Source organism: Vitis riparia, chromosome 11 (genome assembly GCF_004353265.1).
Source record: "Vitis riparia cultivar Riparia Gloire de Montpellier isolate 1030 chromosome 11, EGFV_Vit.rip_1.0, whole genome shotgun sequence".
Lineage (NCBI taxonomy): Eukaryota > Viridiplantae > Streptophyta > Magnoliopsida > Vitales > Vitaceae > Vitis > Vitis riparia.
This window is the reverse complement of record NC_048441.1, coordinates 16,186,752-16,208,714: the sequence shown is the minus strand read 5'-3', so window position 1 is coordinate 16,208,714 and position 21,963 is coordinate 16,186,752. Positions and strand designations below refer to the sequence as shown.

General features: G+C 36.1%; 3 protein-coding genes across 8 annotated transcripts; all 3 read left to right on the top strand.

Annotated features, from left to right (window-relative positions):
• On the top strand, window positions 1–2,317 carry LOC117924709 (protein SODIUM POTASSIUM ROOT DEFECTIVE 2). Of its 2 annotated transcripts, none has more exons than XM_034843429.1 (4): window positions 1–189; window positions 663–950; window positions 1,339–1,414; window positions 1,930–2,317. In XM_034843429.1, the coding sequence occupies exons 2-4, from the start codon at window positions 747–749 to the stop codon at window positions 2,052–2,054; spliced, it is 405 nt and encodes a 134-aa protein (XP_034699320.1). In that variant the 5' UTR covers window positions 1–189; window positions 663–746; the 3' UTR covers window positions 2,055–2,317. The 2 variants fall into 2 exon arrangements, with proteins under 2 accessions (XP_034699320.1, XP_034699319.1); XM_034843428.1 differs by lacking the exon at window positions 1–189 and adding an exon at window positions 197–556.
• A 1,303-nt stretch (window positions 2,318–3,620) lies between these two features.
• On the top strand, window positions 3,621–6,161 carry LOC117925758. 3 transcript variants are annotated; one of them, XR_004653029.1, is made up of 3 exons: window positions 3,621–4,267; window positions 4,892–4,940; window positions 5,955–6,161. XR_004653029.1 is itself a non-coding variant. In XM_034844862.1 (3 exons), exon 1 carries the CDS (start codon window positions 3,774–3,776, stop codon window positions 4,245–4,247), a length of 474 nt encoding a protein of 157 aa, XP_034700753.1. In that variant the 5' UTR covers window positions 3,621–3,773; the 3' UTR covers window positions 4,248–4,267; window positions 4,892–4,920; window positions 5,955–6,161. The 3 variants fall into 3 exon arrangements, 2 of the variants coding, with proteins under 2 accessions (XP_034700753.1, XP_034700752.1); XM_034844862.1 differs by having other exon boundaries at window positions 4,892–4,920; XM_034844861.1 differs by lacking the exon at window positions 4,892–4,940 and having other exon boundaries at window positions 3,623–4,267.
• Window positions 6,162–7,896: 1,735 nt separating this feature from the next.
• Window positions 7,897–21,468, top strand: LOC117925315 (VIN3-like protein 1). 3 transcript variants are annotated; one of them, XM_034844308.1, is made up of 5 exons: window positions 7,897–8,076; window positions 9,198–9,302; window positions 18,203–18,845; window positions 19,314–19,624; window positions 19,725–21,468. In XM_034844308.1, exons 2-5 carry the CDS (start codon window positions 9,272–9,274, stop codon window positions 20,927–20,929), a joined length of 2,190 nt encoding a protein of 729 aa, XP_034700199.1. In that variant the 5' UTR covers window positions 7,897–8,076; window positions 9,198–9,271; the 3' UTR covers window positions 20,930–21,468. The 3 variants fall into 3 exon arrangements, with proteins under 3 accessions (XP_034700199.1, XP_034700198.1, XP_034700197.1); XM_034844307.1 differs by having other exon boundaries at window positions 7,897–8,205; window positions 9,234–9,302; XM_034844306.1 differs by having other exon boundaries at window positions 7,898–8,076; window positions 9,234–9,302.
• Window positions 21,469–21,963: the final 495 nt, after the last annotated feature.

Here is a 21,963-nt window from a genome sequence, read left to right as displayed (position 1 = left end):
TTGTATCTCATACTTAAATGGAGAACTTTCATGGTCATAAATCTCTATCATGATCATAATTAAAGTGAAACATCAGAAGAAATGCTATCTAAATCCATCTGTAAATACTAAATACCATTTTGTTCTCCAGCTTAGGCTGAGTCCCATCATCACATGCCATTAAAGCTTGATGTTCCCTCCATTATAGTGGTGAGTGTGACTTATACTTCTTTGCCTTTCACCTCTTAGTCATATGAAATAGGCTTCTTCACTTGCATTTCTTCAACTAGCATATACTCACATGAGAGAGATGCCCATTTGTAATGAGCTGCCAATCTCACATGAATGTCCTCTCCTTTACAATTTAAGAGGTCTAGCTCCTATCTTTAGTAGTTCTTCACATGACAAAATCTAGCTTGAGTCATTACAGTCAGGAGTGCCTTTTCAGGTTATTGAATCCCTTTCTACATCTTCCTTGACCAGTTTGATCTCTCTAGAAAGATTTTGGCCTTGGCTTCTCTTCTTTTCATACACTTACTGGTTTCAATGAAGCTTTTCATTTTCCCAATAAACACAGGTCCTTTAGCTTCTCTCTCTCCTATTTGATAATTCACATGTCCTCAGCTAGTTTGCTTCAGATTTGAGTTTCTACAAAAGTATATCAGCTCGTGGTTGTATGGCAGGTTGTGGATCCTTATGTGAGGAGGGTCTCTGAGTGTCTTCAAAATATTGTGCTTGTGGGGGCAAGAAAGTAAGGATCTAGTGAGATGGGGAAATTCAGTTTTGGCAGGGTGTTAGATTGTTTTTGTCTTTCTTCGGGATCGACCTCTTGTTTCTGCATCAACTCCTTGGAAGCCCAAGATGAGTTTGAGAGAAAGCCATTGATTGTCAGTGATGATGATAGGCAGCTGGTCAGACTGAAGGATGTTATTGCTGAGAAGCAGACCCTGGCTTTTCAGTTAAAGCCTAAGGTGAGGTTACTTATCTTTCAACTCATTGATTAGCATTGCTGTTATTGTTTCTGATTTTTCCTTTCCAAAATGAGCATGAAGAAAACCTCCATATATAAATTTGTATCTGGGGCCTATGGCTGGATTATGAACAAATATTTGAAGACTTGAAACCTCAGGCTCAAAGAGTCAATAGTCGGCCAGCTGATGACTCCATAACTTGCTCACTGGACTGTATATTCATTTTTCCTTTGAAGTCAATGAGTTGCTTGGAACTTCACCATGTAGATTCATATGCTTGAGATGTGGATTAGAAAGTTAGATCAGTTTTTCTTTTGTGGGAATCTATCAGAATGAGTCAACAACTTGGCCAAATTTTCAGCTAATTTTCTCTTGGTGAATCATGTAGATGGTGGTGCTAAGGGTGTCCATGCACTGCAATGGTTGTGCAAGAAAAGTTGAGAAGCACATCTCGAAGATGGAAGGTGAGTCAAATGCCATGATCCTCTCATCACTTTTCAATATTAACTCTATTGCCTTCACTTGTCCCTGCCTCACTTTCCATATATACATACTAGTACTATATTAGTTTTCAGCTCTTCTATGCGTGTACATCAAACCGACTCCCCCATGTTTATATCTCAGAAATTGGCTTGACAATGAGCAATACCCCATTCAAAAAGATGAACCCAATGAACTGATCCTAATTCTCAATCTAATGGACTTGTTTTTAGCCAGTTGTTGGACCCTTTTAGACAATAAACTATCACAATGATGTGGGTGATGGGCCTACTGGCAAAAAGATATACAGAACACATGAAAAAAAAAAGGCACATATAATGCATTGGGTCACATGGAAGGTTCCCCCACACTTTGATGTCTCATTTAATCCATTTTTTTTATATGCTCCTAGTAAACCCTTTTTGGGTGTGTTTCTGCTGTTAGCATGTTCTCAATGTTTGTGCTTCAAAGTACTCCTTTGATCTCTCTCTCTCAACAGGAGTGACCTCCTACCAAGTGGACCTAGAGAGCAAGATGGTGGTGGTGGTTGGAGACATTGTCCCCTTTGAAGTGTTGGAAAGTGTCTCTAAAGTGAAGGTTGCAGAGCTTTGGAAGAACCCATGATTTGAGAAAACAAACACCCATCTCAATGCTTTAGCCACCCCCACAAAGGCCAAATTGAAAAAATATATACTTTTTTACTATTTATTCACCCTATATTTGAACAATATACTACTACATTTTCAAGGTCCTATCTTGTGTTGAAACAGAAAAAGAGCAAATTTTCAGGTCTCTCTGTGTGAAGCTTGAACTAGAACCATATGTAACTCTTGGCTACTACCCCTTATATTATTGTACTTTTATTTGGTGAAATGTATATGAAAAAATTGAAGTATTAGCAAGTTTGATAAACATTGTGGCTCCATTTCATATCTGATACTAGCATACCATATGATAATTTTCATTTGCTCAAAGGCTTATCACTTTCAGACAAGATATTGTTTGGGTGACAATACATCTGTGTGGCCCCAAGAATGTGCCATGGTCGCCTCCAAACTAATGGTTGAACAAAAGGATCATAAGATACAAATTTAGATCAAAGAGTAAGAGATTTTCACTTTAATGTAAAGGTAGTGAAAATACTTGTATAACACGATGGTAAAACCAAAAAATGTTACAATGTTTGATCAGATATACTTTGAGAGTATGTTTAATAATGATTTTAGGAAGCGTTTCTAACTTTTCTAATACTTAAAAATTTTTATCTTTCAAATATTAAAAAAATTAATAACATTTATTAGAATTACTTTTCAAACGTGCTTTGAGTGTGTTTAATGCTATTTCTATTTAAAGTGTCTTCTTTAAAAGTATTTTTAGGGTAATCATTTATCATGTTTTTCCGGAAAACACTATAAGTAATTCTTTACTACTAGAAGTAATTTTTCATATTTATTTTTTAAGTGTTTCCTAAAATTTGTTAAATACCTAATTTTTTTTTTCAAAAACACTTTTTTTTATTAAAATCATTTCCTAGAATATTGCTAAACAGACTCTTCCAATTTTTTTTATTTTTATTTTAAAAATAAAAAATAAAAGCTTTTTTAAAAAATAAAAAATATCGTCAAACAAAATCTTCCTATTTTTTAATTTTTGAAGGTGTTTCCTTGAAAATTTTCAAACACCTAATTTTTTTTTCAAAAAGCGTTTGCTAAACTACTGCCAAACAGGCTCTTGATATTTTTTTTATTTATTTTAAAATAAAAAATAGTAGTAACTTATAAGTAAAATACTTCTTGGAGCCTTGCCTTTTAATCAAAATAAATATAGAAATAAAGAAGAGATGAAGCCCAGTTCATAATTTTACAATCAGGGGCTTGGCCCTTAAAAAAAAAAAAAGTTACGGTTTTGGGTAGCATGGACCAGGGCCCAAAAGATTTAGCTCCATGATTGGGCATGCATGCAAAATTTTGGTCCTGATTTAAAATGGCCCAATTGATCCAGTCCAACATGAAGCTGCTTAAGATATTTATTATTGTATTATTTGTGGGGACAGCCATGTGCATGTAACCCACGGCCGCCACTGGAAACCCTTCCCAATATTTGAATGTTTCAGAGCTCATAATCTTAATTTAAAATTTTCCCCAGTATAACCATTTTAGTTAAGTATCATAGAAAAAAATAAAAAAATGAAAACGATGTCGTTTTACCGGTGACTTCGTCAACAATCAGCTGCGGCGAAATCAACCCTCGATGTCCAAGTGTCTAGTGGGTTAACAACACAGATACCGAAAGAAGAAGCCATTGACGTATATCGTGTGGAGTTCCAAAAACAAACTAATCGCAATGGCGACGCTCACCGTCCTTCCTCTCCTCATCTTCTTCATCCTCTTCCCCCATTCTTATTCAGACCCTGATCCTACTTCTAAAACTTTGGATTCCAATATTTCGGCCGCTCACGCTGAACTCAGCAACTACGGCTTTCCAGTCGGTCTTCTTCCCACCAACGTCATAGACTATTCCATCAATCAGACCTCTGGAGAATTTTCCGTCAAACTCGGCTACTCCTGCAAATTCACGCTCCCTCCCGACAACTACTTGGCCACCTACTCCCCCAAGATCTCCGGCAAGATTGTCCATGGCCACATCGCCAGCCTTGCCGGCATTAGGGTTAGGGCTTTCTTCCAGTGGTGGTCCATCACTGGGATTCGTTCCTCCGGCGATAATTTGGTCTTTGAGGTTGGCGTCGTCACGGCCAAGTACCCGGCCAAGAATTTCCACGAGACTCCTGTTTGTGAGGGGCATAGATCGGTTATGTAATTTGTTGTCAACATTTACAGGTTCTTTTCTTCAATTTAGTCTTTTCCCCCCTCTTTTGGATGGTAATTATTGAAGTTTCGCGAATCAGTTTCTTTTTATGTAAACATTTTATGCCTTGAATTTGGAAGAAAACCGGTGCATTCTGCAAAATGTTGTGTTGCCAATTGCAATGTTTCGTTGTTTTCTGGTGTGGTTGAACTAGTTGTGTGGATTGGTAGATGTAAGAGTCCTTCAATTATTTTTGAACATGTCCTAATGTCTTTTCATAGATTATGGGCATATTCTACTAATAATTCTCCAATGAATTCTGGAACTTCTGAATTGTTTTGGATGGTTTGTAATCATCTTGTTGAATTTCCCGTGGCTGAATTATTGATTTATTTCCTAATCCTGAATTTGTTTGCCACTATCAATGAATGGAGACTTAAGTTTTTTCTGAATGTTCTCATTCATGGATGCACTTGATTTTTGCAATTTGTGAATCCAGAAAAAATGCAAATTATCGGATAGTCAAGGTGGTTTTTTGTGGATTCGGTATTTTCTTTTATGAACATTGTGTTTGGAAGAATTATTTCCAGTGCTATGTGATTGATTCCATGGTGTCTGAATAACCCTTTCCTTTCTTTTTTTTATTCTTTTGATAGGTGAAGCAACTGTATTAAAAGCGCCTAAGGTATACATGATATATACAAGGCAATAACCCTTTCCTTTCTTTTGAAAGAAATATGCCTATTTGCTAATAGGGAATCTATTTGTGTTATATGCTATACTATGTATTCTTATGCTTTACTTAAGGTCCTTTATGTGCTATTTAATTGTGTTAGCACCTGGATTATGTATTCTTTATTTGCTGCTGAATAATTCATTGCAAGGATTCTTGTTTGCTTTTGCTAGGTGGATTATTACTTTAGCTATATTTATATGTGTTTGGGTGCAATAATGCCATTTCTAAAGTTGGGGATGGGTCACCCCAGTTGGGTTTCAGATGAACTGGTCAAAGCCTCATATAAGAATTGGTGTCAGAGTCAAGGGTCATGGTTTCAAGTCACGGGTAGCATGATGGTGGGGGAGGGACTGTTAGGATGCAATGACACCAATTGATTTTCAGATGAGATGGTCAAAACTCATCTAAGAATATGGATTATGTTATGTTGGACCTTTTTCTTTCTGCTCAGCTTTGTTGATTACTTTGAGATTTCTTTTTGCCCTTAGGGTATGTGTTCCTGTTTGGGTTTCGTATTTTGTTATCAGTTAAGAAAATTAATTATTTTTTATTGCATATCACTTTCGAATACGTTCGTTCAGCTTTCACTATGAGAATTCTGAATAACATATGATACTCCTAGAGATATGATGAATATAACACATGCAAATTTCTGGACTGACAACCAGCACTTGGAATAGATGCTTATTGTCAGAAAATATTTTGGTGGGCTTTATTTGCTACTGTTTGGATGTAAGCTATCTTTTATATGCCAAAGCGACTAAAAATGATCCTTTGCTTTTCTCCTAAAAAATACGAAGCATTCCATCACTACATCATTAGTATCTTTTAATCATTAAGAGGGATTTTTTTCCCTTTTAATGAAATTCTTCTCTATTCAAGTTAAATGTAGATCAACCCTGATGTATTAATGAATAATTTGCATTCTTATTGGATGAATTGGGTGGAAGGTTAACCTCTTCTTTTTCCTTTTGTCTTTGCAGGGGCTTTCGGTTACTTTTCCACTGGACTAGGTCGTATGCTGTGAGGAAATCCTTAGGGAATCAAATGCTCCGTTAGTTGTTTGTATTGTCAGAAACTTTAAGGGTAAAAGACTATCATGTTTCTATTGTGTATATGCCACCACATTTCAGGGCTATTGAACTTTTCCTTACAATTTGGTGTCTTGGAATATTCTCCAACTCTTTATATCTTTCCCATTATGAGAAAAGGGGTGGCTCTCATGTCTCCCCAAAAAGTTTATGCCCAAAAAAAAGAAAAAGAGGAGAATAGTAACACACCTTCTGCCTCATTCATATCTTGAAACAATGAAGGATCATGGAGGCTTCTGCATGTGTCACCTTTCAGGGACAAAAGCATCCACATTTAAGTCATTAACGGAAAGATGGTTTGAAAATCTTGCATAAATCTTGGCACTTTAGGTGGGAAAATAAATCCCCATTCCCCCAGCTGCATGACTGGACAACAGCTCGGGCTTATTAGTGGGTAAGAATTATTTGGCTATTAGCACATGATTTGTAAGCTTAAGCTATTAACCACTACATATCCAGTAACACACCTTGATCCCCTTTCCTTTCACTTATTTAAATATTCAAATTCTATGTAGGAAACGTGTCTTTGATTGTTAAATACACTTTTGACATACGTTGAAGGTGACTCACCAACCCTACGCTTGTTGCTTTATACTGTGTTTCTTTATTTAATACCTTATTATTCCAAGCAGTTAGACATAGGATATCCAGAAAGTGGAAGTGCTGTGTGTTCATGGATCATCCACCCAACGCTTCTGTTGAATTACATAAAATAAACGAGAATCGCGGCCGACCATAGCACGCGAAATAACACGTGGACGCCTCTAGATGCCATTCCTTTGACTATTCCCCTCAATTTTTGATTTTGAATTAAAAGTGGATTCCCATTACACCGTCCATGAGTTAACATGCACGCGTTCCTGCATGTGCATGCATGTATTGATTCACTCTTGAAAAAAATTCTTTAGCATTGCATTATATTCCGAAAAGCTATTATTTTAATACTTTTTAAATACATTTGTCAAATAGGAGTTTGGAATCGTTTTTGTTTTTGACACCGTGAATAAAATCTTGAGCTAGAGATCAGATTATAAATTTTTTTTTAAACATCACATTAAAATTAAAACAAAACTTTGACTATTATATTTAAAAATTAATGGATGTCCAATGATGGAGGGTAAACCTTTTACGACATCATTTGGGTAATTCATTCCCGTTGTTAAGATAGTGTTTGTTTGTTTGTTTTTTTTTTTTTTTTATTAAGGTAAAAGACAAATACCACCTAAAAGTGATATTGTTTTCGTGATTTTTGGTCATTTCATTTTCAAACCAACTGACGTGTAAGTTAAATTAAACTTTTTATGATATTTTGCATTCATCCCTTTCATATCTACTGAATTTTCAAACATTTCACAAATGAAGCTATTGAACATTAAATAAATTTGAAAAAAAATGTGTATCTTGAAAGAGCGAGATCTTGTTTGACCGATTCTTTTTCGAAGCATTAGAAGATTCTGCAAGCGCGTTAGACTTTTGCTTTCATAGTATGGTGATTCCCTTTTTCCCTTGTTTATGTTTTTTTAATCAAAATTCATGAACCAGACGGTTTTGACGGAGATTATTTTCCATCAAAGCCTCTCATTTTTAATCAAATGGCTCCCATCGTCTCTCGTCTTTACTCCTTTGTAAATCGATATTCCAATACACTGTGGACCATATTAACAATTCCTCTAGCAACAGAATGAGAGGTATCAGAATCGTCACGCGCTTTCATGTGTTTGGATCCCACTCCCCAATTAGAACACGGAAAAGTGGCTTTTGTACTTTCGGTTTCACCGGAGCCAGCCTCTATCTTTAAATTGAACCAAGTCGGAAGACGCGCTGAGGACGCGCGTGAGGCCACTGCCTTTGCTTCATCTCCAAAACGTGAACGATTCGTACACAGCCTCAAACCAACAACTAACAACGAAAGTCTCCTCCGATTCACGGCCTCCCTAAGATCAAAACCCTTTCCTAACCTCCATCAAAACCCTAGATTCCTCTCCTCATCTCTCTCTTCTCACATTCTTCTCAGGTACTCCTCACAGATTCTCTCCCTATATTTTCCTATAATGCTTCGTTTGGCTGCCGAGAAACTATAGGACAATGAAGAGAGAGGAGGTTTGGAATTTTGGAACGGCGAATTCCAAGTCCAGGCTGTTTGGTGATTTTCCGCTTTCATTTTTCTTTCCTGTGGTTTCTTGGGAGCCACACAGGGCGTGAAAGTTGTGATTTGTGGAGTCTTTGTGCGCTCAGATCTGTTATTTTTCTCGTTTTGTTTGGTTTTTATATACTTGTTATTGTTTCTTTGAATTTCCGTTTTATTTGTGCTGAAATTTTGCGAATTTGTATGTATTTTTCTCTATTTGAATGGCTGGGTTGTGATCATTTTGAGTTTATTGAAGTGTTTTATTGTATTGGACGTTGAATTTGCACAATGTATGGACATCAATGTATGGATAAACATTGAGATGCTAAATGCACTTGTATTGGTTTTGTGAACTGATTTTGGAAGCTTGTCATGACCCTTCAATGCTGCATAATTGTTACTCGCAGCAGAGGATGGATATTACTTCCCTTTGGGGAGGTGGTGGTGATTAGTGTTTATAGCGGCTGCAAAGCAAGATAGTTATGAAATAAGTGTTCTCCAAACTAGGGCTTTGGTTTGTTAAGAATATTCAGCTTCGTATTTTGGAGATTTTATTGTCATTTGATAACGTTCTCAACTCATTTTGTTGAACTCATCAGCTGCATTATGGCCTAAACGTCCAAAACATGTTTACCTTCCACATACCTAAAATGAGAAAATTTTAACTTATCCTCTGATTGTTTGATGAGGAAATGGAAGAAAAGGAAAGTACAAAATCTTGATTCATGTTTCCTCTTGAATTTTTGTTTTTCATAGAAATAATTTTTAGTTGAAATATGCCATATGGTTGTATTAGAGGTCAGGATGAATGGAGTTTTTGCTTTCTGGATTGAAAGAAACGTAAAATCTACAATTAGAAGTTTTTGCTTCTTTTCTATTTTTGTCCTTCTTTAAAATCAAACAAAAGGTTGTTGTATTTAGTGCACTGTTTTTATGAGTATTCATTGCTGTTGTGTTATTTCTTTTTTCATGTCAGCTTCTGTCCCTTTGTTTACTATCTTGGATAGGTATGCTGAGGTTTCAATACTAATTGATTGAAACAGGAAAGGTGGCTTGACATATTTTAATTAACCTCTGGAGAATGGATTTGGAAGATAAATTTCTTGCTAAAGGTATGGTCTTGATCTTTCTCCTATATTTATGCCCCTTTTTTTTTTGCATTGTTTCTATAATGCTTAGATTCTGGCATGATATCTGAAAAGAAAAAGAGAGATTATTGGGATGACTTTTATGGGTGTATCATTCCACTTACAGTCTTTTATGTTGGAATGTTGTTCATAGTGACAATATGATAAAATTGGGTGTACCATATGATGGATAAAAGATGGTCCTTCGACCTTAATAGATTTTATAGAGTGGGTGTGTATGCATTAAGGGAGAAGATTTTTTGTTTTTTCCTTGTTGTTTGGGCCCTGATATAAGGGGGTAAGTTCCTTTATACTGTAATTCTGTGGGTTGCTATTTTAGCGCCTCTTTGCAATACAATTATATACTTATTGATAAAAAAAAAAAATGATAAAATTGGGTGTACAATATGGATTGGGATGACTTTTAGTGCCTTGTGGACCTGTGGTAACTTAAAGTTTGTCTTCTGTGCATATTAGTATCCAGACTTCTAATTATTTTCTGGAATCATGTTCTTTTCTTTTCTCTTTCATGTGCTAAGGGGGTTTATGCTTATAAAGATCATTGTGATTGAGTTGCATCATGTAGATATTAGAGTACTTGTTCTAAAGCACTAAATGTTGCCTTGCAACATAATTTATATTCATTCTTCCAACTGAATTCTTGATTTGTCAAGTTCAAACAACAAAATTATATTCCACATACTTTGTATACTATTATATTATGTCCAAGAAGTTTCCATCAACTTGAATTTGATGGTTGAATAGTTATAAATTTTTATTTAGTATTCACCACCTCTGAGTTGTTTTCATTTTTCTTTTTTTGGAATACCATATTTCCATTGCCTTACCATTTTAAATGTGTAATTAACAAATTCCTGGAACTTCAGGCAAACTTTAGGAAATATGGATTTATATAGACATTTTATGTTCAAAAGATTGAACCTTAGGGGACATTAGATGGTGGGTGGTGGTGTTGATTTGGTTTGGTTAGTGTTATTGGGTTTTCTTCCTGTGGTCAGAAACTCTAAGGTGTTAATGCATGTAGACAGCCATTGCTGGCAAAATTTTCTGCTGATGCAATGCTTAATTCAAATAAATTATCAGTGTTTGTTCAAAATAATATGTAAAGTTGCTATAATATGACTATTGTGCATTCTACCAATTACAAATAAATAAATAAATAAAAAAGACTATTGTGCATTCAACTATATTACTTGTTTCATTAGTTTCCTCACTTGGGATCTTGTGAGAAGGTACATGTTGCACCACAATGACAATCGAATGTAAGATGAGAGCATCAAACAAGATGACTTGTTCATGTGTAATGGGGAGTAATCAGTCCACCAAGAAGTAGGAATAGTTTGTTTTGCACTGAAAGTGCTAAATGATGAGGCAAGACCCAAAAATAATGTGGATTATTGTGAAGATAGACATGATGTGATATCATTCAACAAAAAAATTGGTACTAGATTAACTTTAATGGTAAAAAGGATCTTATGCTGACCAAAAAGGTTGGGATAAATATTATTTCTTAGGTGAGTCATTGGAATTAGATGAACTCATTTGTGATGTGATATTGTTTTTTTTTTCTTTTTTTTTTGGATAGGCAAATAGAAAATATATTAGAGAACAGTGCCTTACAAAAAGAGACGCACTCAATGTACAGATGAGGTATACAAAAGGCTCAAGAAAAGATAGAAAACAACTGAACAAGATAACACACAAGAAGACTTATTTGCAATTAAGGGTATGTAAAATATCCAACACTCTGACAATGTCCATCCACATTGCATCTTTGGACCATTCCAACAAAGATTTCAAAAGAGTCTCCTTCAATCTTTGATCTGGGTGATGGGATATTGTTTATTATGCAATATGTTATGAAATAAGCATGGCATTGAAATCTCTTTGTGCCTTTTAATAGAGAAATAATTCTGATGTAATTCTAAAGCATAAAGTTTTTGATAGAGAAGTGCTTGTGCGTTAATTAGTTTAATAATTAATGTTTTCAATTACTGTAGCACAGCAAGATGAATTTGGGCTAGAATTGGTAATTAATGGGCAGGACTCAACAGAACCAAAAATATGAAATCTGGTAGTTGCCAAATTCAAACTTAGGGCCTAAGGACAACAGCAGGAATCCTTGTACTATATATATATGAAGGAAAAATGTTAAATACAATTTGGAGTCAAATGGAAAACCTATTAAGTAACTGTTTTAAACAACTGCAAGACAATGTTGACTCTTGTGAATCATTAATGATAACAACTGAAAAATATCAAATTTCTATGATACTTGCATGAAATGCATTAAAACTAATATGAACCATTTGTCTAGCATTTGGGGTATGTTTTACATGTAGAGAAATGAATGTGAAATTGCAAGTGTTATATATTTTTCTGATAATAAAATGTAAAGAAAATCAGCTCACAAATCTATTACACAAGTTTGATGATATAAGGTTATATACTCTGTTCCTGTTATCGTGTAATCCTCCTTTTGATGTAACTTGGGAACTTGCAAAGGTTTCTTCAATCCTAAACATACCAGAGAAGACCTAACCTAGGATTCCTATATATGGTAGAGCCTAAATCATAACAAATCATACATTACCGTCTAAAACTATGCTCCAACCTGCATCAATTGTCATCTAATTTCCAACTTAAAAAAAATGAAAATTCATCCAAATATAAGAATTAAATAAACCAAACTCCTATTATGCTGCTTGATATTATCATTTTTTGTTACATATGCTTTAGGTGTACAGCAATACAATGCTCTTGCATAGCATCTCCTTCCCCCTTGATTGTCTTACTATTTCCACATGGTTGTTTGTGGTAAACCAGGCTTGTCGATATATGACTTTTTTCTGAATTTGTCCAAATTATCCAGATTTGGTAATGTGGTTTCAAGGCAACCTGAATCTTTGTTTTTTTCTTTTTTTGGATAAGAAAGCAACCTGAATCAATTAAACTGGTTAAGTACTGAATTGGATCCGGGTACAAATTGAACCAATCCAATTACCCGATTTAATATTTAATAGTTTATATAATATCTTTTTGATGACTGAAGACCTAACGATGTATATAAAGTTCATATGAGGCAGAGGGTTCTTGTTCTGAAGGGTTCTTTCTGAACCCTAACGGCGTTGATTTCCTTGACTCCACCTGCTTCTCAAAGCTCCTCCAGCATCGATTTCCTTCGGTTGTTTCCCCCCCTTTCTCTCTTCATAAGGAGTAAGGGCATGCTGTTGATAAGGTATTATTTTTTCATTTCAATCCATTTGCATATCTTTTTCCTCAGATGCCCTTTTTTCATAGCAGGAAGATCTGATTTTTCTTTCTTTTGTTTTTTCTTGTATGAAACCCTAATCAATTCCAAGAAGATCAGACATCTTGTGTAATGTGATTTACTTCAAGATGATCTGATTTTTGCATACTTATGTTTCGGATTTCTTTTGTGAATTGGTGATCTTTTCTGTCTCAAGATCTGATTCAATTCATAGGGCTTGTTATATTAATAAATTGGGTATCAATAGCTCACTTATCTGAATTCAGGTTGCTAATTTGAGTCTGCCAGATCTGATCTTTTTCTTTTTCTTTTTTTCCTAAAAGATTTTTCTTTAGGCTTTGATTCTCATAAATGGTGAGGGAAAGATAAGAGAAAACAAAATGGAAATGGGGAAAAAGGCAATGAGAGAATCTTGGACGGAAAATAAAAAACAATTTTGAGCTGAATTTTTTCACTCTTTCCTCAAATTTCCTGACCTTTTTAAGCAGAAAAGGAGGAATTTCATAATGTATAAGGGTTTATTTGGGAATGTTTTTTGAAAGCATTTTAAAAAAAATAGTTTTTGAGAATAGTTCTTAAAAACAATTTTTAATTATTTTTAGTTGGAAATTCAAATGTGAAAAACAGTTTGCTCTGGTTATGAGATCAAGATACTACACATTTATGCATAGTGCAAAAGTTTCTAAAGTGTTCTCCACATTTTTAATTATTACTTAGAACGCTTTATAGAAAACAATTAAAAACACCTAAAATTTGTTCGAAAAAACAACCTGTTTTTAGAACAAATTCTCATAAAACTATTTCTATCAAAAGTTTGCCAAATGTGTTTTCTGGGTTAAAAAACTGTTTTCTGTTTGTAAGAATGACAAACTATTTTTAAGAACAGTTATTAAACAAGACCTAAGTTTCTTCCTAATTTCCATCACATATACTTTCCTTCTTACTTTCTAATAGCAACTGAACAAGAGAAATTGATATTCCTTCCGACTTCTTTTCCTTTCCTACATTGATTCTAAGGTCTAAATAGTGACTTAACCTGTAGGGTTGGATATGCCTTATTCATTGTAAACTTACCCATTTGGAAATTAGCCTTAACCAAAAAATCTTGCTTGCAAGTTCATCCTCAAAAGAAAAATTTGATGGGTGGGTGGGTATGCTAATTTTTTGATATTCTGATTGGGTTTGCTTACTTTCCTATTTGGATTCCTAGATCAGTTTACCATGTTGCCAATGAGCTCATCAAATGATGTGCTGCAATGCTTGAGGCCTTTGTTATGGACTTGTTTCCAGTTTCCTTGAATTATTCTTCTTATTGAACTCGTTGTTCAGCTCTTGTGGCTTACTTTGTTGTTTTTCTATTCTCTTGTACTCTCCTTGTAACCTCTGATTTTGAAGGATGACATGTCCTTGCCTGTAATTTTGTTTCATCTGATAATTTCTCATTAAACAAACAATAAGAATGGGTGAAGGAAGGGAACATATGTTCACTGGCATCTCCCTGTATCCTCTGGTTTTGAAGCATGACATATCCTTGTATTTTTGTTTTATCTGATAAATTATTTCTTTCTGATTAAAAAGAATTCCTTGTATTTTTGTTTTATCTGATAAGTTGTTTCTTTCTGATTAAAAAGAAAGAAGAAGAATGGATGAAGTAAGGGAGCATATGTTCATTTGCATGATCCCTGTTCTCTTTAATAGATTTCATGATTTCAGTCAACGGGCTTTCCACTTTGCAAAAACTGCTTTTCCTGGATAACATTTTATATTTGCTTCTTTTCAAAATTGATATTGTTATTTCCTCATTTTTTTGGTGAATTCATATTATTTATTTCACTTTTCCCCCCCTTCTAACTATCCATCTAGAAATTTGCCTTTAGCATACAAGTGGCATTTTTTCTTTTTTAATCACAAGCATACAAATAGTTGTTGAACTGCCCTTGAGTTTGGATGTAAAGTGGGTAGTCTCCCGTCCACTTATTTCAGCCTCCCTTCGGGTGCTCCGTTTAAATCAGTGGTAGTATGGGCTGGTATGGAAGAGTGGTTTCAAAGAAGGTTGGCTATGTGGAAGAGACAATACATTTCCAAAGGAGGAAGAACAACCTTATTTCGAAGCACTTTGTCTAGCTTGCCTATTTGTTTTGTCTTTGTTGAGCATGCCAAACTCAGCTAGACAGAGGCTAGAGCAGATTCAGAGGGATTTCCTATGGAGAGGTGGGACTTTGGAGTGGAAATCACATTTAGTAAGATGGGAGATTGTGTGCTTAGATAAGAAGAAAGGGGGTTTGGGGCTCAAGTGTTTTTCCACCCTCAATAAGGCTCTTCTTTGCAAATGAAATTGGTAGCTTGCGAATGAGAGAGACATTGTGGAATAAAGTGATCAGAGGGAAGTATGGGGAAGAAAGTGGGGGGTGGTGTCCTCAGGAGGTGAGAGAGGTGTATGGTGTTGGGTTGTGGAAAGGGATAAGGAAGGATTGAGATTTGTGAGAACTAGGATCTCTTTCTCAATGGGTAATGGGCGGAGGGTGAGATTTTGGAAGGATAAGTGGTGTGGGACTCTCCTTTGTGCGCTTTAGTTGATTCTAAGGTGGCGTGGGTGACAAATATTTGGGACTCAGCTAAGGTGGGGAGGGGGGGATGAAATTCTTGCTTCTCTAGACCCTTTAATGATTGAGAGGTGGAAAGCTTTTTGGTGCAGTTGCATGGGAAGAGAGTGAGTGGAGATTTGGAGGACTCGATGTTGTGGACCAAACAAAGAATGGCAAGTTTTCGGTCAAATATCTCTATAATGCCTTAGAGCTGGGTGACTCTTCTTCCTTCCCCTCAAATTGCATTTGGAACGTGTGGGTGCAACCCGAGATTAGCTTCTATGCTTGGGAGCCAATGTGGGGTAAATCTTTGACCTTGGATTTAGTTCAAAAAAGAGGTTGGACCTTAGCAAATAGATGTTTTATGTGCCATGAAAATGAAGAGACTATACCTGTTAAGGTAGCCCAATTGGTCAAGGCGAACACTAGGAAGTGTGGTCTCAATAAGTGGCACATGGTCCTGGGTTTGAATCCTACCATTGATAATGCCCTGAATTTACCCAGTGTTGGTTGTTGTTGGGTAGTCAGCGCCCCGAGGTTTGGGTCTCCATGGAGAGTCTAAAGAGCTTGGTCATGGAAGGTTCCTCAATTATCAAAAAAAAAAAAAAGAATGAAGAGACTATAGACCACCTTCTTATTCATTGTGCTAAAACAGGGGTATTGTGGGAGATGTTCTTTTCTTTGGTCGGGGTGTCATGGGTGCTTCCTTTGTCGGTCAAAGAGACTTTTCTCAATTGATATGGTTCGTTTGTCGGAAAAAAGCACAAGAAGGTTTGGAGAACAACTCCTTTACAAATCTTTTGGATAGTATGGAAGGCGAGGAATAGAATGACCTTCGATGATGACTTGCTTTCGATCTAGAGACTAAAATATTCTTTTGTTTATTCCCTTTAGTCAGAGACAAAGTTGTTTATTGATGATTATCCTTTAACTTTAGTTAGTTTTGTCAATTGGTTGGGCTCTTGTTGAGGTTGTTTTAGTCTCATTTGTTTGGATGTTTCCTTTCCTCTTTTGGCCATTTTGATGGTGGGTGTATTGGTATTGTATACCTTGAGTTGCTTCTTTGGCGTCTCTTTTTTAATAAATTTTTCACTTTACCTATCAAAAAAAAAAAAAAAAAAAGTATTTGTTGAACTGCAACTTTCATGTTCCATCATGTTCTAAGCTGTTTCACTACCAGGAGGAGCTGTAAAGCCTGAAATTTCTTTTATTGTATTCATGCTAAGTTACAGGCCTCCTTTATGGTTTACCAAACTAAGTCAACCAATGGTAATGAGCTATGCCTTTCCAATGGTGGAACATGTTCTGATAATCTGTAGTGAAGAGATTTTTGAAAAGCTAGAAGGACCTTTTACATGTTTTGTTTCTCATCAAGGAAGAAACAACTCAAAACTGAAACCTGATAATCTTCCTACTTAATCTCACACCATTTCATGGAAAAACTGAAAATTCATAGGTGTCACATTAGAATTATAGAACACTCAATGGTGACTTTTGATGGTTATGTTTCTTTAGTTGTGCCTTTTGGAGCCTGTTGTATATGTCTTGTATACTTTGATGTGCTGTTTCTTTGATTCTCGTTTATAACATCATTTTATTTGCCTATAAAAAAATGTATGTCATGTTCCTTGTTCTTTATCTGTAAAAATAAAAGAAATAAAAGTTGTTGGAAAATTATGTCTGTTGACATTAATGAGGAATGCAAACTTGAAATTAGATGGTTCCGAATATTGAGACTTGAAAGCTTGACAAAGATTGATTTTTTTTTTTTTTTTTTTTTTTTAAATTTGTCTTTCCTTGTTTTATTTTGTCTTGTTTTGTCTCGTGTTTTATTTTTTCCTTTTTTTTTTTTGGTAATGGTTTTTGTTTGTTTTATTTTATTTTATTTATTTATTATTTGGTGTCTAAAGCTTTGTTTAACTGATCACAGATTTTTCACATAATTAGGTTGCTAAGCATAGTCTGTTTCTTGATTTGGTCACTTAGCTCATTTGAGATGCATCTCTAATTTTGTGAGACCTATTCCTTTTTTCAATACATCTCTAATTTGGGCTTGGAAACCATCCACATGTTGGACCTAATGCACTATGGCTCAACATCTAAATGGCATGTTCTGTATCTGAAGTTTAGGGGCTATGGATGTGCTTGGAACCATAGGCCACTTTATTTGATCATGAGCAGTTTGTTCAAGTGCCATTCCTGGTTTTATAATGCCAATTTGGAGAACTGTTTGGTCTGAAGTCATAATTTTATTTCAATCTAATTCTTGCTCATGCAGTCTACAGTAACTCATGTTACTAGGCATGCATAGCTGATGAGCTATTTTTGCAACAACCATGTACTGTAAATTTTATCTGTGGGATGAGGAGGATAACTGACTAGTTTGTTATTGCTTTTACTTTTTTCTAGCATTATTAATGAAGCAGATCATTCTGTCTCTGTGTGCAACCAACTCCCTTTGATCCGGTTTCTTACTTGTCTTTAATATCTTTTCTCGTGTTTTATGCCATTGGAATTTAAATTAAACTAGATGGGTTAATTTGCACAGTTATGGGGCCATCTGGATCTAATGGGCAGAAGGTTTGCAAACAAGGCTATATATAGTCATCAGATTGCTGTAGCTGAGATGAAGAGTTTGTGGCATATCAAGTAGAGAGTCTAGGGAGAATGCAAAAATGAATCCAATCAAGAATAATGTAGTTACTAGCCCTCTATGGTCATATAGAGACAAATAAGAGAGTGCAAATTGATTTGATGGTGATGGATGCCAGCAACTATGTGAATGGATGTGTGTGAACATAAATGGAAACAATATAACATTGCATCTCTTATTGAAACTCAAACTTTATGGATGAAGCTTACTAGCTTCTTTAAATGGTTTCCTCCATTTTCTTCTGTTTCCTTCTGTCATACAGTTGTAGAAGTTCATTTTTTAATTCAATTTTTTGTATGTAGTTTCTGTTCTCATTGAAGATTCATTTTATTATGCTGTTTTGTTTTTCTTACAGCTTCTGGTGTTCAAAGTCTTTCTTCTAGTGTGCAAAGCACCCCAGAGAAACATGGACATTCAGATGATGCTTCAAGGAGTCCGGAACTTCTCCAAGAATTTCTGAAATCTGGTCCTAAGAAGGAACTTCTTAGAAGTTGCTTTACTAAGGAAAAGAAACACTCAGCTTCATCAAAGTGTAAAATGGCAGAACAAGTTGTGAAGACGAGTAATAAAACATTTAAGAACCAGGATGCAAGAAAAGTTTCTTCCAGTCCCAACAATCAATCTACATCTAGAAAACACCACAGGAAGGGGGAAAATCCCATTCGATTACCATTAGCTACAGAGCAGTCTCCAGATTTTGTATGTTCAAACTCATGGGTCTGTAAAAATTCTGCTTGTAGAGCGGTTCTATCCATAGAAGATACTTTTTGCAAGAGGTGCTCTTGCTGCATCTGTCACCGATTTGATGATAATAAGGACCCTAGTCTTTGGTTGGTATGCACATCAGAATCTAGTCATGAAGACTCCTGTGGGTTATCTTGCCACATTGATTGTGCCCTCCTGCGCAACAAGGTGGGGGTTGTTGATCTTGGGCAATTGATGCAGCTAGATGGGAGTTATTGCTGTGCAACTTGTGGCAAGGTTTCTGGGATACTTGGGTAAGTCATTCACTTGCATTTCTTGTGCATGGGAATAAAATATAATATGCTTGCTTTGAATGAATGAAGACAGTACCCTCAACTTGTCCTGTTTTCATGGAAGTTGTTTCCTACCAGAAAATGCTTGCTTCAATGAGGTATCTGATTGAACAAGCCAATTCCAAGCAATGTGATTTTCCCCTTCATTTTTTTAGTCAATTGGTAAAATAATTTCCAGAATATATTTCTTCGAAGTTTTTTCCTTGAAAACTCTCCTGGAAGTTCTTTCCACTGATTCTTTCTGGTGTGAAGAGATGCACTTGCATCGCCATGGTTTCCAAGAGAGAAATTGAGTTTAATGAATTAAAATGACTGTAAATAAGTGTTATGCTCTTTGATGCTAGAAGCAGAGGATGCTATGCAAGTAATTTTTGTCTTTTGCTATCAGCCTTTATACTGATGTTAGTTTCATTTGTTTAAATCTGGCAGATGTTGGAAAAAGCAACTTCTCATAGCCAAGGATGCTCGCCGCGTGGATGTCCTATGTCATAGGATATGGTTGAGTTACAGGCTTCTGGATGGTACTTCTAGGTTTAAGGAACTACATGAAATCATAAGAGATGCCAAGGCCAAACTTGAAACAGAGGTTGGCCCAGTTAATGGGGTTTCAGCTAAGATGGCACGGGGCATCGTGAGCAGACTCTCTATTGCAGGTGATGTGCAGAAACTGTGCTCTCTTGCAATTGAGAAAGCAGATGAATGGCTTGGCTCCGTTTCTAACAAGAATCCAAATTCCAGAGGTTAGAAACCCTAAGATCTCCCTTTTTGCTTCAAATTGCTCTGAAAGACTTACATGTTTTTCACTTAAATGAATAATAAAATGCTTTGCATTTTTGGCAGAGGATTCACTTCCTGCAGCTTGCAGATTCTTATTCGAAGAAGTGACTTCGTCTTCTATTGTGATTGTTTTGGTAGAACTGTCTGTTCTGTCACCTGATAATATCGAGGGCTATAAGCTCTGGTATTGCAAGAGCAGAGAAGAGACCCACCAGAAAGAGCCAATCTGTTTCATTCCAAAAACTCAGAGAAGGGTGTTAATATCCAACCTGCAGCCCTGCACCGAGTACAGCTTTCGGATAATCTCTTATACAAAATCTGGTGATTTGGGTCACTCAGAAGCAAAGTGCTTCACAAAGAGCGTGGAGATTATCTACAAGAGTTCCAACTCAACCATCATGCAGAATGGTGAAAAAGAGAATCCCCTGATTGAAGGAAACTCTTCTAGTGCTAAGAGAGAGCCAAAGAATACAACAGCTGCTGAATCTTCTCCTGACTTCAAGGTGCGAGAGCTTGGAAAGGTTTTGCGTATGGCTTGGGCTCAAGAGAAAGGCTCCTTAGATAAGTTTTGCAGGATGGACTTAGAAGAATGCTGTGGAGTAACCAAACTGGTTAAGCCTGAAAAAGCAGAAGAACATCAGTTGCCGTTGGTTTCACGTGAGCTCGACTTGAATGTTGTTTCAGTGCCTGATCTGAATGAAGTGCTTACCCCGCCAATAGAGTCCTTCAGAGATGAAGACAATGTATACTCTTTGGCGCGGGCTGTTGAGGCAGATGAAGATGATGTTTCTCATGATGTTGTGATAGAGAAGAACTGTCTTGCAAGATCACATGGTAGTGGTGATTCACAGACCTGGACCCGTGGACTGGGTGGAGAAGTTCCGGATGTTGATTCCCGAGCAGGGTTGTGCAGGAAAAGAGCAGCAAGCACAAATGGAGAGGCACGCGACTGCGATAGCACTCTGATAAATGGTTCACCATTCCGAGTTGCCAACGGATCAGGTTGTTTAGATGAGAACTTTGAGTACTGTGTGAAGATCATCCGATGGCTGGAATGCGAGGGCCATATTAAGCAGGAATTTAGGTTGAAATTGCTGACGTGGTTTAGCTTGAGATCAACAGAGCAAGAACGCAGGGTAGTTAACACCTTTATTCAAACTCTAATTGACGACCCAAGCAGCTTGGCGGGGCAGTTGGTCGACTCCTTTTCAGACATTATCTCCAACAAGAGGCCACGGAATGGGTTCTGCAGTAAACTGTGGCACTGAACTTAGGGGATCGCCATTCTCAGAAAACAAGACAAAACTGCTATTTTGGTTCATGTTTTATCTTTTTTCCTGCGATGATAAATTCATCCCGCTGATCATTCTTGCCGTTTTTTGTACAGGCATTATTTCTTAATCACCTCAAAAGTGATTCATTTTTATTGCGGACTAGTCTGTGTGGTCTTGTCCGGCTAAAAGATTCGGGTTGCTGTTTGCGGAGACAGTTGATTTTTATAGGCAGGGGGGCCTTGGACCAGGACCAGGACCAGCATTCCGCCCATCTCCTAATTTATATCCCAGCGGTAGAATTGGTTTAGTTGTGGGAATATATTTAATATTTCTATAGGTACTTTATTGTTTTCCTTTTCAAGGTGGGTGAATGGATCATGTCTGTTGTCTCCATCCATCCCACTTCCTGCTTTATTTATTTATTTTTCTCCTTTTTTTTTTTTTTTGAATTTCCTTTCCATTTGTTGGCGAACCTTAACATTTTCCAAACAAGAAGGAAATATATCCATCTTTCTTTCCCCCCCTTTTTTTTAGTACTCTGACCTTGTGGAAATGTTGGATGGATTGATGCATGCTTCCAATTCCTTGTTATTTCTCCGTTGTAACAATGTTCATAGAAGAAGCTAGGGAGCTTTTCGTTGCTGAATAGAATTATAATGCATGTGTAACGAGTTCTATAAAAAAAATTCCTTCTTTTTTTCTACACTAAGAAATTTGGATATTGTATGTAGGGGAAACCCTCGCTTGTTGGATCTTTAAAATGTTTAAGAAACAAAACCCTTCTTTTCAACAAAGTATTATGGAAATGAGCTATAATTTCCCATTTTGATTTAGGGTCGTCCTTATGGTAAAATGGGGCTAGCATTTAATTTTGATAATTGAAATTTAATATTTGATATTGATTTTTAATATCTAAGATGGATCTTTGAGTGATATAATGATCTATATTATACAAAAAAGTTGGGGAGTATATAAAAATGTAGCTGCATGGCAGCGTTTGCCAATCACCCATTCAGAATAAAACGTCG